The sequence below is a fragment of the Bradysia coprophila genome, unplaced genomic scaffold (genome assembly GCF_014529535.1).
Source record: "Bradysia coprophila strain Holo2 unplaced genomic scaffold, BU_Bcop_v1 contig_235, whole genome shotgun sequence".
Taxonomy (NCBI): domain Eukaryota; kingdom Metazoa; phylum Arthropoda; class Insecta; order Diptera; family Sciaridae; genus Bradysia; species Bradysia coprophila.
Genome location: NW_023503496.1, coordinates 1,174,475 through 1,191,628, shown reverse-complemented (window position 1 = coordinate 1,191,628; position 17,154 = coordinate 1,174,475). Strand labels below are relative to the sequence as shown.

Here is a 17,154-nt window from a genome sequence, read left to right as displayed (position 1 = left end):
ACTTTTGAACCTCAAAGCAAATCAGCTTTACGGTGAACACGACAACGTAAAATTCATTGCACGCACATGAATCGTCCGCAGAATGGAAACGTTTTATTATGCCCTTAGTAATGGAAAAGTGATTAGATTTTACTGTCCACTCAACCATTTAAACCACATTTACTCTATGCCTCTGCATAAAATTCTTTCAATTACAATTTGCTCCCCCATTTTGTAATAATGGGAAAAAATAACTGTGCCAGTGCCATTATTGATTGGTACATCCGAGTGTGTAAATGGTAATGTTACCACGTCAATTTCCAATGTTTTAACCCCCACGGCGATGTTTAATTGTAGAAAATGTTTCGATAGTTTCGATATGGATAAAAACGTTCAATGTGCTGTGCAATGGTGAAAATTTGCGAAAATGTTTTAAATTGGGCGAATATCAATAGAAATAAATGAAAAGTTTGGATTCTGATGTTATCGGTTTTGATCATTTTGTTGATTATACTCGAAATTTAACGATGTCATGTACATGTACAAAAACAGAGTAATTGGCAACAACACCATGTTTGTTAATGAAGTACACCTACCACGGTGGTACCCTCACGAAATTTTTTGAAAAATTCGGTAAATTCAAGAATCTATTCCAATCTCGATCCAAGATACCGTTTTACGGTTGGGACAGCATAAGTACACTTTGCGTCACTGGTTATGCGCTCGCCGCCCTTTACCATTTAAAATAACTGACGCAGTTGCTTGTAAATTATTGTTTTGGCTTGTGTGAAGGCGAGTATAGTCAATGAACGTCAACACAAGATATGGTCGAATGTCAAACTTTGTGTGGAGCGGAGGACATAGCGATTCCATCTAAACAAACTCACCTCTCATGAGAGATGAATTTGTTTATATGAAATCGCCATGTCCTCCGGTTTGTACGATCAGACCATACCTGGTTTATACTTTCATTGAGTAAAGTGCCTTCGACTCGTTCCGAAACCGTTACTCTTGCCAAAACAACAAAGGGATCTTCCATGTAATTGTTACGATTGTTACGAAATCCTTAATGCTCAAAACAAACGAGGCATTGAAAACGTGTTTTGGTCCTAGTTTTCATTGACAGATGCTGCAATCACGATTTTGAATAGAAAAAGTTCTAACTTCATTTGACAGTTTCGAAAATTTCGTCATGAAAAATAGGACCAAAACACGTTTTCAATGCCTCGTTTGTTTTGAGCATTAGGATTTCCAAACATTTTTTTGTCTGTAATGTTGCTCACAATGCTCAATGGTATATGGTCCTGTGCGGCAACATCATGAATTATAACTTTGCCGTCTCATAGATCTGCGTCGCCTGAGAAACTAGTACCCTGAATCATGTAGCACAAACAAGCGAACTATATAAAACCAAAGTTGTTACGTAGATCGCTGCAGCTTTATTGTAAAAAAATCCACTGAACTTTGCCGTAATTTTCATACAAAATTGTAGCGCAATTTCAGTTCAGTTGGTATTGAAATGAAGTTAGAATTACCGATGGCCGCCATGTTTTTTTTTACGTAAAAGGTCCAATTGAAATAATGACAATCAACCTTCTTTTATTCAACCTTGTATAAAACCACTGAAGTTTTGAGTGAATTTGAGTACAACGGAAGTTCATGTCATTGTAGCACCTATAATTTCACTCATCCTACTCACCTCATTCGATCAACTCTGTAGAAATTGTCAGCGCTACATCAAACAAAATGTGCACCCGAAACTTGGGTTCAATATTTTTTGTCATCCGTTGAAGATCGGTAATGAAGGTAATGCTGCTCAAGTGTTGTTATACTTTGATAAAACGTTCTCGTGAATTTAAGAATTCGAAACTTGACAGCTGTCACCTTACAGCAAATGGTGGTCCTTACGATTCGTAACGTTTAAGGTCACAACTGTCAAGTTACGAATTCTTAAATTCATGAGAATCGGCGCCCAGAACATTCAAATTACTTTTAGTCCAAAATATTGTGCTGCAAAATTGATCAAAAATTATATTTATTGTTCAAATGATGGACCACCCCAACCTCGACCCCACCAACATCGAAAGAAAACCGATAGCAATTGGTGTGAGTGTATGGGTCTTTTATCCGAAGAAAAACAATGAAACTTCCAAGTTATTGTTGTTTGAATGAAGAAAAAATTTTCAATTTAATTTATAAATCTCGGAATATTTGTTGCGGTTGATTTACACAACATGGCATTATGTCGGTATATCTACAATAATAACAATAAAAATGTATCAACTGTCTCTTCGTCATAATAGTACGAGAGGCCAAAAGCACACACAGATACAAATTCCATGAACCGGCTCATCATTTCAAGATTTTTATTTTACGTTTTTCAATTTTCTTTTTTATTTGCTTTTCCTTTTTTTTCTCATTTTTCTTTCGATTTTTTTTCTCTCTGTTGCTTTTGTAATAACTTTGCGTTATTGTTATGATGTTCAGAACGAAAATGTTATTTTCTATTCGGATTCGGTTGTCTCATTGACGTCATCGATATAATATCATCAGCTCACACACGGCGCATTTGAATATACCGGCAAGATGAGAGAGCCGCCGTTCGAAATGACGAACGCCGAGTTATCTTTATTCGGATATTCGGATACTGATGAAATGACAGAAGGCACTGCATTTCTGTTGTAAAGATAGATGACCTGTTTTCTTTGTATGAGTTATAACATACAATACAAACAAATCTAAGCGGTAGCTCTTATCACTATTACTGATTCACTGAATTCTCCAAATTTGACACTTATCAATTCAGTGTTCATGCTAGGAGGCGGTGCTGTGTCTACAGTCTCTACAATCTTAGGCGAAAAATCAGAATTTGTGACTGCATTTATCGAATTTGTTTTTGTACAGCTCGGATCAGTGATAGTTGTGTCAAATTTTTTTTGGCCGAACCCAGCTGGTACACATTTCATTGCTTGTTTGTTTTTTGCAATAACGGCCCAGCTGTCGTCGTTACGTCCTTATAAAAAACCTTGTACATTTCAGCCGGCCAACACTCCATTTTATTTTGTCCGGCTCTCAAGGCTGATTCCGCCAATGACAGCAAACGGAACACAAAAATGACAAAGAATCAATTAAGATCTTTCTGCGGGTGTAACTTTGAACTTTTAATTGAATTAGTCTCCACTCTCAACATCAAATCACACCATCTCCGCCTTAGCAATTCGAAATATAAATTAGTTTTGATAGTAGCGAGGAAGATGAATCGTTTGTTTTATTAATAAAAATCCGTTTACGCTACACTTATGCCGTCACCGTGTGTGTCACACAACGCACAATGCGTGCGGTTGTAATTGTCGGTTGTCTTTTTTTTTGTCGTATTAAATATAAATAACAAAAATTTAAATTTAGCCACCCGATTGTGTTATGTTGTACAGTTTGACTACATTTATAGGATATTTTGGTGGCATATTATAAATAACATCGAAGCGAACTGCTGAATCAGTGTGGCTTTGCTATAAGTGTATAATAAACTCAAAAAACTAATATTAATTAACCAAACTGCACCGAAGGAATTCGTGACTTAATCGACTTTGAGTGAAATTATTTTCTATTTTGCGGGTTATATTTATAACATCATCTGCTATTTCTGGTTTCGACAACAAAAAAAGAAAATTTTTGCAGATAGAATACTGACCTAATGCGTTTTAGGGAGTCACGGTGCACTTTTTACGTGGGCTTGATTTTCGCACGGCTTCGGTTTATATTCAAAATAGATTGATTGGGGAATAGTACGTCAGTGCTGGAGTGGTATTACGAGTACAATTATTTCGGCCGAAATAGATTTGCAAGAATTTATGACATTCGAGATTTGTTAAGTTCCACTACACACCAAAAGTCCTGCTCATATCATAGAGTTACACTCGAGAGGTGCCAAAGTGGCGCTGTCATTATTTAAACATGTCTGGTTTCCCATATATTTTTGTGGTTTCCTTTGATCGACAGCGCCACCATGCCACCTCTCGAGTATAACTCTATGGCTCATATAGCCGAAGACAGGCAATCAGCGTCGCTACCCTTTTGGGCTGGGATTTTTCCGTTAGATTCTTTAGTGAGATACCCTTTGTGCTTTCGAACGCTGGTATTACTTTCTATGTAAAACTTGGCACTTTGACTGGTACAACAGTTTTCCACTACGCGTCGCACCCTTCGATGCAATAGTACTCCGTGTGATAGCAGTGCGAGAGCGAGCTGTCAAGTAAAGAAAGCAAAAATTGAAAAAATTTTGTCTCTCACACGGAGTAAACTGATCTCATCATAATGCGTAATTTCCTCTTACCAAAAAAAGTACTCCTTGTGAGAGACAAAATTATAACGGCTCTCTCACGGAGTACTTTTTGTTGAGCGGAATGGAATACAATTTGGGTGGGTTTCGTTTGTTTTTTTCGTTCCACAAGTATTCCACCACATAGAAGTAGCGTTTGTCTTCACGTTTCTTCAATTCCACACGTACGTGTGAGTGAAACGACACTCTTTACTGTAGAATTCTAACCAATTGCAAACTTAAATTGAGTTGAGTTTACTTTTTTGTTAAGTGGAAATCAGGCCTAATTGTCGAACCCATCAACTCAAAATTACTCATATTTGAACACAAAGTTATCAAAGTTTCGAAGTTGTTTTTCTCCTCGATCAACTGTGGTGTCTGTTGATGTTTGTGTCTCGTGTCTGTCGCTGTATAAAGTCTGGCTGACCAATAAGTAAACAGAGATGCAAAGAAAAGTATTTTGTTTTTCTTCGACTCTATTTTAACGCCGTTTTACCGTTGCTTGTTTGTTATTAAGTAATTAACCGAATTTTCTCTTTTTAACATTTTCCCTTTTTGTTTCTCGTTTCCGGTCGGTGGTGTGGTATTTTTCTGATTTACGACAGACGTTGTGCATTTAAAACGAAAGTCACCCGTTGGGTAGGTTTTGTTAACTGATTAAAATCTGTTTTCATTTCCGTGCACCGAAAAACACTGGCGAAAATTTCTGTTTGGAAAATTTTCGGTTTTTTTTTAACACAAAAACTTAAAAACTACTTCGTGGCATTTGTACCGCACTTTTTTTCGTTGTTGTGTGTATCTTTGTTGTCTCTCCAGGGGATAAAGTCCGTTAAGTTTTCCTTCATTACGGAAACTTTTCCAAAAAAAAATGTTCACTGGACGTGTTCCTCTCACTATATAGTTGTTCGGTGCATTTTCGGTGGTGACTTTAAGACTTCATTTTTCCTCGTTATAACAGTGCGACGTAATTTTACAACAACAAAAAGTGTAAAAAAAGTGGCAAGAAATGCCCTGCTGCACAGCAGTAAAAGAACTTAATGTTTACTAATTTAGATTGCTACAAGCGAAATGTTTCTTTTACAAATTTAAGAGATAAAAACAGGAAAATTAAGTGCTAATTAAATGAGGAGACTATTGTCACACAGACACTTATAAGCGAGAAATTTTATGCAATAGTAGTGACCGATAAATTGGCGTTCACTTATCATACTCATGATAAAAATCATGAAAATTTTGTCGGTAAGACTGTTGTTAACGGAGATAACTTAGGCGGAAAACACACGAGCAATTTTACGTTGACAGGTTCGACAATTATGCTGCTTTTTCCATTACATGACCTATGGTGACTATAGCCTATGGTATTACAATAGAAAACGCAGCATAATTGTGAATCTCATCACCGCAAAATTGCTCGTGTGTTTTCGATCTTATTCATTTGAATTGCCATATCTATGTACGTTATTGTACATAAACATACGTCCGCGTCGTGACATTGCTCTCATGTCGTAACGCATTTAGTATAGATGAGAAAAAATTGCGATGATATTGTCTAAGCATGTGCCAGTGCCTGCTGCGTCATTATGCTTCAAATTGTAATGTTTAAGCTTGATTTCCACTTAAAACATTTCGTCATTAGAGAGCGTCGTGAAGGATTTTTATTGGTCCAAAAACGATAGAAACGAATTTCAACCAATAGAAGTACCAGTGGTGAGCTCAACTTTATCGTGTAAACCATTGGGGTCTTCAAAGTCTGAAGTTCTAGGAGTAAGGCTTGATTTTCAGTTACCAAAAAACCACTCCATTTTGCCTCCGTTTAGCCAAACAACGCCACTTTTCTATTGTTTAAACGAAAGAAAAACTGAGTTTTTTCTTAAGTGGAACTCCAGACTAAGGGTGAATGAGCACAATGGGAATAAATACTATCTCTGCATTCGAAGTTGGTGTCAAAGAAATATTCAAGCGATATTTCGAAGTTCTTAATTCCTAAGACGCTCATCCCAAATATAAAAATTATCTTTCAAGGGCTTTTGTGGGCTTAAAGCTTTGATTGACTTTACTTCATATTCAAATTTATCTTCAAACTTACTCAGACTCCTTAAAGCAATGATGAATTTTGTTATGCCATCATATCATTAAGCTGTAATCGCACTTACTCCCTTTGGCTCTTCGTTCACTTTTTAGCATGAGAAGTGGGAATAGCTTCCATTGTTCTTGTCATAAACGGAGAGTTAAACGGCATAAGTGTGTCTGCGGCATAAGTGTGTCTGCACGTGTGGTTTCCACTTAACAACAAGTACTTAATGTGAGAGCAGTGAGAAAGCAAACAGTCAAGTAAACAAAGCAAAAATGGAAAAAAATTCAATTTCCTCAGTTTTCCATTTTGCCTCCGTTCACGTGACATTTACATGACAACTGGAAACTGAACAATGCAAACGGAGAGCTAAACCAGCTAAACGAAATGAAAACGGAGAACTGTGAGGCCATCTGTCCACTCCGTCGGAAATAAAAATAAAATATTTTGGCGCAAAATTTATAAATCAACAAAAATTAATTGTCCATCACTAATAACTCCGTCGTTCACGTGTCGCCCGTATGAGCCGATTAACTTTTAATCCTAAACAGCCTTTAAGCTAAACAAACGTTCATCCAGTTTAAGTCCACCAAAAAACTAAACTAAACCAATTTCGTCGAATTTCGATTCGATTTGGTGTTTATTCGATTAGAATCAAATTACAAACACAAACAGTTGAGATATGAACTGGAGAGGATACACACAAAACTTTTTTTTTGGAAAAAAATAAAAAAAAAAATTGCGAGAAAAACAACCGAAATTTCATTCCGGATAGCGAAAAGATTAAATTGATTGGGTAAACAGTTTAGGGCGTTTTTCACAGCGCGTTGAATTACAAAAAAAAGAAGCGAAAAAAAATGTCAACCATTCGATATAATATGACGAAACGAATATTTTTACGTCTATGGTGCTGTTACGGTTTACATTTTGTGTTGATATTTTGCTACCCGAAGAAAATGGTTCTGTTGACTCAAGCTTTCCGAATCAAAAATCTAATTTGCAAAATGGACTTTAAGTTTACTGTTTGTTGTTTTAATCTCACGATTTTTCTTTATTACTCGAATGAAAGACTATCAAAATTCATTGTACATATGGGATGGGAGCCATAAGAAATGGTTGGTAAACAACATAACAGCTATTTTCAATGTGACTTTTCATCAATCGTTTTAGAGTGAAGGTCATGCACTGAAAGGTAAATCAGATCATCTTTACCGAATGTTTCGGTGGGGTTTGAAATTTTCTTTCTCTATGTTGCACATATTGCAATGTCAAGTAAATGTCCAAGGTCTTTAATTTGTGCTAGGTTGAGTCCTGTTCCACAGAGCAATCTGTGTAACTTTTTTATTAAAAAACAAAACCCACTCAAAACCGGTGGAGATCCTCTTATCAACTGTCAATACAAATCCCGTAATCTCCAGCTTTGCCTCTCCAACTTCGTAAAATATTCAAATATTAGGGCCTTCTGGTGGGCACTTAGGCAGCTTTGAACCAAAACTTAAATTGTCGATTTTTAAGTTTTTTTCTTACTCAGAGATGGCGCTGATGCTAAACTTGCTGAATTTTCTATTTAAGTTTTTTGCCATTTATGACCAAGGAACTTAAATGTGAAGAGGGCAAAGTTTCCTTACCAAAATACCAAAATATTGAAAATATGCCAACTAATGTCGATATAATGGATCGCATGACAGAAAAGCTCGCCTTAAACCGTTAAAATTTGAATTTTGGGTGAATCGGTTATCCCTTTTCATTGGACTTACGGTGTTAACTTAACCCCCTTTTGCATAAAAATGTCTAGCGAATTATTAGCAAAATGAAACGTGAACTTGCATGACGCTTCGTCACCAGACATACAGTAAAACTTTCTTTTCTTTGATTGGCATCGCGTCTTCCATTACAACATCCAACGAAAACTTGAAAAACAAAATATTTTGTAATCAAATAGAAACGAAACATTTGTTGTTCTACCTTGTAACTTAAAAGCTGCTGCTGCTGCAAAACTTTACTACGCTGAAATGGGCTAATTAAACAGATAAAATTCGTCAGAATTAAATAGAAAACGATTTAATGCGGGGCTATGAAAACCCAGACAAATACTTATTGCGTTTTATGTAAACTATAAAATAAACTAAAATTAAATCAAAAATCCATTCGGTGTATACTCTTCGCGTAAACGTAATAGCTTGAAAGACCAATAAAACATGTGAAGAACACTTGTTTTCCCATAAAAAATTGAAATAATAAAAATGTTTTTTTGTGTGACGTTACGTTCTGGCAGACAATCAAATTCAAAGCTGTAAAAATAAACAGACAAAATTTCCGTTGCAGCAGCTTTTTTCGCGTGGTTCTGTGAATTATTGTTAGGATGGTGATGATGATGAATGATGATGGATTAGAATTCAGTTCAGTAGGATCGCTATGTCGAAAATTACCATAAAAAAATTGACGGAAAATTTTCGATTTAATTTTGAAATCCAATTTTTAATAGTCGAGATGTTGTTCGTGTTTAGACTACAAAGGGTTTTTCTTAGTTCTGAACATAAATATTTGAGATTTTTTAGAGTTTTGAAAGTCATGGAGTTTCCCAGTGAATTAAATGTGTTAGCGAATTCAAATTTCGCGCCAAAATATCATTTACGTGAACAGACCGTCATTAAAAAGTTTGCGACATGATAACAACCGACGAAGGCATCTTTCTAAAATCCTTAAGTAATTGAGGTTTCAATGCTACCAAGGAAATGCTATCCAAACATTACAAATGCCCGAGCGACATCTGGGAGCGCTAGAGTCAGTACCAGACTGTCCACGAAAAGGACACCGTTCGGTTTTTAAACAAATATTTCCAAAAAACCTTGTCATACCAAATATTCCAGTAAGACCGGTACGAGCCTGGCTATAACACCTATTGAAAACTGTGTAGTGGCTTGAACTGAAGTAATGCATCAAAATTGAATGTCAAATTTCGAAAATCTTCACTTCCATGCCAAATCTTTGATAATTCTGCAGAGCTCATTGTAAGCAAAGCTCATTGAATCGGTTCAAATCAAGTGAAATTGATTTTTGAGCCTCCCTTACCTTATGGACAAAATCATCGTTAGGAGAAATGGTTTTGAACTACTATCAGTTTCGCTTCTAGTACATCATCGATGGCAGCACTGTGTTTGTCACACAGCATACCACTGGTACAGTAAAATATTTCGGAATTGCAGATGTTTGCAAAACCCTTGGTGGGATGGTAATGCAGATAATTATTTATCCCCACTCTAAAAAGTGACCTGAAGCATGGAAATTCAGTTACATTTACGATCCCGTTTTGCGCTCCGTGAAGCTGATTAAAGTTTGTCACTCGTTCCAATCAGTAGAAGTTCTCAAAGGTAAAGCAGATTTACAAATTTCCTCCCTGCTCTATAAGCAGGAGTTTCGCTAACGTTTCACCAGTTACTTTTGTTGATCCAAAAACTTGCTTAATTTCATCGAGTGGAAAATATCTCAGTTATCTGAAGTCCCAAATAACTTAATGTTTTACCTAAAATCTCCTTTCCTTGAATCTATCACCTTTCCCACATTCATACGCAATCTAATTGTCATATTACGTGTGTGTGCTAGTTGGGATAATTGCTGATAAATTGGAGTCTTAACACAGGACACACGACGGTAAGGGTTTACCACCCACACACCCCCAATCATTATTAATTATTGCGACACAGTACAGCACTAAAATCCGATCTTAACGACCAATACTGAAATGTAAATGCACGTAAAGCATAGACAGACACAACACCACCACATCCTCTACAATATTGTCCAATAAAATGGACTCTAATGTAATATAAATTCAATTTATTGGGGGAAAAGGATACTGTGGGATATGTACGCTTTTGCAATCATGTTGACATTATAACCAAATTATCAACATAATTTTAATGCGAAACGTAATTGTAACACGAACGGATAATTTGGAATTTTAATGTTGTAATGGAGAATGACATCACTGTATGATTAAACAAGCAAAATTAAAAAAGAGTTTCAGATTTCACCGGTCGTATTATAAGAAGTAGTAGATCTGTGAGTTAGATTAACAAAACGTTCGCTTTTCGTATAAAGGAATTGTTTTTGTAGGATTGTAGAAGAAGCTCCGTTGTCGCAATGAAAAAGAGCAAATGGCGCCAAAATTTCATAAAATGTTGAGTTGCGTTGGGTGTTTTTGTCACATGTCGAGTGATATATTCACTTCACTAGTGTCAAAATCCATCCCATTTCGACAAGTGTTATACAATTGGCATACTTGTGCAAGTGCACCAGGACAACTGACTTCTGTGTCCTGTGTTAATAATAAGAATGACCCCCGGCGGGACCGATAGATATACACTTTTGTGATAAACACAACCAACTTCAAAATGGACCTTCCCTACATTTAGTTCATTTTCATTCAGTTTAAGTAACAGAACGCACTCAGTTACTGCTAATATATTCATTTTAATGCGACATTGTGAAGTAAGTTCTGTTAATTTTGTACCAGACGTTAAGTATGTAATGAACCGCAAGCGATCTAGTACATTTCCTGCCCACCATACAGAAGTTACTTCATCAGGAAATGAATTTGCTGCCAGAGAAATGATAAGTTGCTACGCCTGTGGCGAGATAGAAGGAACATTGGAATGGCAGTTGGCTTCTATAGCAGAGAATGTGAGAGAATTTGTGTGTAACTCTCTCACAGTCTCTTCAATAGAAGCCAACTGTCATTCACATGTCCCTTCTATATCGCCACAGGCGTAGCAACTTATCATTTCTCTGTTTGCTGCAGTTCAATCATGCAATCCCTGTATTTCATCAGAAAATAGAGGGTGCGAGTTTTCTTGTATCAACCACATAATCGTTCGTTCCGAAGGTCCTTAGTTCGAAAAGATCTTTACCGATTGATTTTAGTCATCTTACACATGTACCGATGCGAGGGTGAACTAACTCAATTTTTTCTTTGTTATGCTGTCAAACTTGACAGGATTTTTTTTATGTGTGTAGCAGCTGCAGTAACTTTCATTAGATTTCGAGTTTTCGCTAAGTTTGTAAGAAGAGTAAAAGTAATCTTGCCATTTGTTTACTTACAAAATATTCAAGTGCTTCGCGATCAATTATGAAAATCAATTGGAATGCTTACATCGATCAAAAATAACTCTACCGAAAGTATTCTCCGATCGCAACCATGAAATTTTGCTGGTCATGCTAAATCGCTTTGATGTATGCGCACAATAAATTCAAAATCGACATTTCTGACCAGTATAGAACGGATTCGAACAGTAATGCGGTCACACGCACACATTATTTTCCACGAGAAAAACAATAATTTCCGTTGCAATTTCGTTGCAATCGTTAAACCAATTTACAATTTACCGCGAAATCCGTTCTGCACTCTCGCCAAAGTCAAGGAAAAATTATTTGGTCCGGTAGAAGGAATGCCATTTTCGATTTACATGCACGAATTGGATTCGCATAACAAATTGCAGTTCTAAATCAAAGTGAATTTCTGACATTTCCGAATATAATAACAGTATCAAAGCCACGTTCTTGATCCATATAAATATAAAATCCATCGGAAAATAACATCGAACACAATTTCATATGGTATACCGTTGAATAGATTTTCTCGTTTTGTTAGGTTGAAGCTGTTGGTCGAACCGGCCGAATTAAAGTCGCAAATGCGTCTAGTTCCCCAATAGGGCATGGGACGACGTACTAGTTTACCCTGAAAACTACAAAAGCGCCATCCTTGTTCTCATAGCTGAATACGGTTGTTTCATGAAGTTTTATGCTGAAAACTACAAAAGCGCCACATTCAGCTAAAGAGAATTTGCTGACAAGTGCTGAAAACGTCAACTGGATATTAATTTAATTAAAATCTGATTTTATTTGAATAAAAAAACTTTGCAACGAACCGAACAATTCGTATGATTTGGAATTTTGATTACGTTCCGCAAACCCAGTCAAAAAAATCGACAAACATTTTAAATGCAAATTTAAAGTCGAAAGTACACGAACAATTTTGCGTTGATGGGATCGACAATTATGCTGTGTTTCCCATTGTTAAGCCTGTAGTGAATATCGAATTACTATGGAAAACGCAGCATAATAGATCTCTTCGTTTGGTGAAACTGATGACGGAAACGTGAGGAATGGTGGGGAAAAGTGTGCAAACTAATTGAAACCAACTTCACAATTTCACATAGTAATGAATAAGTGAGTGCGTCCAATTCTTTGAAATGAATGCAAATGAACTAAATACGGGGAATTCCCTTAGAAGCAAAGTTGGTTGTCATTAGTTTGCACACAAAACCGACCCGTCGATCGTCACGCCAGCGGTCATTTTAGTGATCTATTGTCGCGACCATCAAAGCAAAACTGCTCGTGTGTTTTCCGCCTAACCGATTTCTGGGATAAAATTGGCAAATCCAGATCATGCGGACTGTTCTGCTCGTATCAAAGATTTTTAGTAAAAATAAAATCAGATTTTAATTAATTTAATTAAAGAAGTAGACCCGTTTAACGTAAACAGCCTCGATGAAGCGGGTAACAGTGGCAGAGACCCAAATATGCGACATGAGAAAATGCGACAAAGTGGAACTGCCGTAAATTCAATATTTTTTTGCGCGCGACCATTTTGAAAGTGAACAATTCAAAAGCGGAAATTTTTCATTCAATGATATGCTTTTAAGAATAGGATAGTATTAGAATGATTTCCATCCATCCAAACATGAAAACGGAGAAAATTACTGATGTAGATATAGGGAAATTAAAAATAAAACATAATTTACGTGGTTCAACCAATCATTTTTTAATCTTTTTTTTTAAATTTCATAAAATGTGTTAACAGTAAATTGTGAAATCAGTTCATAGTGTGACTGCTGAAATCGAAATTTCTTTTCTTTAATCTATCTTTTCCAGAATTTTTAAGACGGAATTCAACAAACCGAGTTGTAAGTGTCTTCTGTAGTGAATGACAGTTTGGAATGTCACACTTAAAACCGCTATCGAGAATGTAATCTCGGATCAAATAGCCCAAATTATTTTTCTTTTTTCCAGAAAGAATAGGGTGAACCAATCTGAACACCTTTTCCATATGTAAGAAATACATAAACACGACATTTGTCAGATGGTGAATATAGTTTTGGCTGTGATATTTGAAATTTGGCTGGCGCATCAGCGATGTGTACGGTAGGGACTCATCAACATGAACCGCACGACAATAAGACAGGCATGTATCACAGTGCATCTTTTTCGTCGAAGATGCTACTTTATACAATATGTAACAGCTTATCTTGTAAAGAACGTTTTGTTCGCGTCGGCTAACAATTACTTTAGAAATGTTCAAATCGAACGTATCAGATTTAAGTTCTGTTTTATCATTTTTAAGGGGCCATTCACAAATTACGCACTCACCTAAGGGGGGAGGGGGGGTCAGAAATTAGACATTTTTATATGAAAAACGCGTGCGAAACGGGGGGGGAGGGGGTCAGAAATTTACCGTCCGCCGCGTGCGTAATTTGTGAATGGCCCCTAAGCATATTTTTGGTAGCAATTTGGTTTTGTTCTCTGACAGCACGAACCACATTCAAGAAACCATTCAGAAAAGTGCTTTCATCCCATTGATACGAAGCATTTGCAACTGGGGCTGACAAATATTCAGATATTGCAATATTTTTGATTGCATCTCGTACTTGAATTGCATTTGGCTTGGGATTATCAGATCTTACACATGAGAATAAGTTTTCCAAACAGTCTTGCAGACCTCTGCTAGGAAGAAAATATTCAAAACCTCGTTCTGTGAGTAAATAGCTTGATAGTTCCAAGATTGAAGTGCATGAAACTAAAAATCCACGCTGAAATGGTTTCCATACTCCGTCCTCACCAAACTAAGCATGTTTGATGATTTCCTTCATTTGCATAATTTCGTCGGAACATTCTTCGTAATTGTTCTTGGTAACACTCAAAGAATAATTTCGTGCCGTCATCAGTGTGAACCTTTAAATTTAACAGAATTCGAATAATTTACATAACACACCTGACCATTATTTTTACCATCTTGTTAATATCTGAGAAAACCAGGCCGTGGTCCCATAAGTGCTTTTTTTTCGTTCTTCAGGCGAGAGCGTTGTATACATATAGAAGAGACCAGTGGAAACGTTAGAGCCAATTAGATTAGTGGCTACAGGTACGTTCATTTTCTGAAACGTATTCGGCTCTAAGATATGAGGCTTAAGTTTTGGTGCCAGCTTAAGTTGATCTTTCTCTTGAATATTATAGAGGTCGAAAAAATCGCTGCAGCTAACACGATTACATTCAAGGTCAAATTCCTCGACGATGTGTTTGTCAAATGTCACGGTCTTATTGTTGCGAATGTTCTGAACAATATTCTTCAACAGATGTGGAACATCAGCAAAAATCCAAAACTTTCGGTTCGGATCGCAAGGATGTGTAATGAAATTTGTAACAGTTTTTCCTTTACGAGTGGCTAGAATGGCATTGTTGTTGGTATCACTTTTTATTGGTATTTGGTTCAAATTACCTTTAATGCCCATCAATTTCCAGAGGGCTCCATTTGATCCTCCCATATCAGACACCAATCCATTACATTTCAAGCCAATGATCCATGCTTTTCTTACAATCTTAAAAACTATATCGAGAAAACATTTTGCATTCGTGCTATCACCCGTTAATTCATAAGCGATGATTTGCTTATATTTGGAAGACAACCCAACGAGCATGAAAACTAATGCATGTGTTGCATCACATTCAGTCGATGATCTCGCGAGAGGAACAGTGATTTTTCCAATGTATGATTGAGTTCCAATGTCGTATTGCATTCCTAATAAGAATACGTTTCTCATATTACATGCAGAAAGAAATGAATAGAAAATTTAACTTCTCACCAGACAAACACGATAATAATCAGTACATGTAACAGGTGTAACCACTTCATGAAACAAGAAAAAACGGACGAGGACCAACTAAACACAAAATATGGGACAAAATACAAAAGACAGAATGAAACACAAACTCATAAGGGGTTTACCTTCGACAATAGAAATCTCATCCACCACTAAGAGACATTCCTTTTCAAATTCAGTGAATGAATTCACTTTTTCCTTTAGAAAAACGAATACGTCCTCCAAAACTCCAGGGCTGAAATTTATTCCTTGCAATCGGTCACGAAGAACTCTCATGGATGGAATTGGATGACCCTCATTCTTCATGAATGAGTAGCCTCCTTTCTTACATGCAAATTTATATTTTAGCGATTTTAAAATTGTATCATCAGACCAGACTCTAGGATGTTTTAGATTTTTGCGCAGCATATGAATTTGGTCAGGATTATAGATTTTGGCGAGAGAATCTTCAAGATTGGTCAGTTCAAGTTTGAGTTTGTAATTTTCACATTTCAATAACTTGTTCTGTTTTAAAATAGCACTGAACTCGGCGAATATATTTTTCACAAAATTTACAATGAACATAAAAGAAAAAATTAGGAACAAGCAAATCCTAATCAAAAACACACGCGATGTAGGACCGTTTGCAGATTGTTTTTCTAGAAAAATTAAAGGCTCATCAGTTGGTTCATTGTCATCTTCCACCATCGGTGTACTGTCCAAAAATTCCACTTGTTCATAGCACATCCCATTTTCATACATGAAACCTTCGGAAGTATCCGATTGAGGATCTCGTTTCTCTGAATTCGAAAAGTATTGAAAGTGTTCCACGCATATTTTTTGATTCTGAGTATTTCGTAGAGGCAAATTGACTGATTTCATTTTCTTTAAATAGTGGAAACGGTGTTTGCCAGTTTCCAGACATCCCTTTACAGCACATAAAACCATTGTAGAGTAAAATTACAATCGACACCTTGATGAAACACATCAAACACGTTGAAACAAAAATCAAATCAAGAAGTTTCTTAACTGTCACATTTGTTGTTGTTGTTCCATTTTGTCGCAAAATGTCGCAACGACAAAGTGACTCTGCCACTGTTACCCGCTTCATCGAGGCTGTTTAGTTTAACGAGTATTGTCCCGTGGACCATCGACCATCTGGTAATCGGCCAAATGGGTTGGTAATTTACGTTGCTTTATTGTATAGTTCGTTCAAAATCCAAATTCCTGTTGTTCCACAATCGTACGGTAAATTTATAGTTGGCTAGTTCCCACAACGATCGGTCAGAGAAAATCGAGTGAGAGAATGAGGAAGAACAAAAGAGAGAATTTTCTACTATTCGTGATGTGCATGCATGCCGATTGTAATACTTGCACTTATTATCGTACGTTATTCTACCATAATATCGCAATTAAATAATTAATCGGACATAAATTAGCGAAATTGTTAAAAGAAAAACCCTACATCGCCTCACACCACCTAGCACGTTTCCCATCCATTATTCCATTTGGAAAGCAATCAACATAATTTCTCGCAACAACAACAACAACACTATTCCATTGCCCCATTCATTTTTTTCTGCCTTTCCTTTCTTGCTCGCCAGCCATATCGTCACTGTGTGTAACCATGCCGAAGGAAGACGAAAAAAAACTGGTAATAATATCCATACCATTACCATTCATTGAATAACGAACTAACTACTGGAAACGTAAAATTTTAATAATTAGCTCGATTTTTTCCCTACTTGCCATTTTCTTCCAACCCACACTCCCTCCCGAAAAAAATTGGTTTCTTGCTGTATGCTTGTCCACATCCAAAACACCGCATAAAGAGTAGATGTCGTATATGAGTATGAGTGTACGTTATAATG

General features: G+C 36.5%; 2 protein-coding genes across 4 annotated transcripts in view; one reads left to right on the top strand and one right to left on the bottom strand.

Moving 5' to 3' along the window:
- LOC119077367 (potassium voltage-gated channel protein Shab) overlaps window positions 1-17,154 on the top strand; it is a 115,289-nt gene that overhangs the window by 20,687 nt on the left and 77,448 nt on the right. The window lies entirely within an intron of this gene.
- On the bottom strand, window positions 13,180-14,263 carry LOC119077264 (the record flags this gene model as incomplete). The annotated part of the gene is made up of 2 exons (XM_037184412.1): window positions 13,180-13,766; window positions 13,882-14,263. Coding segments are annotated over 2 exons (906 nt in total), but the record flags the coding sequence as incomplete, so codon positions are not given.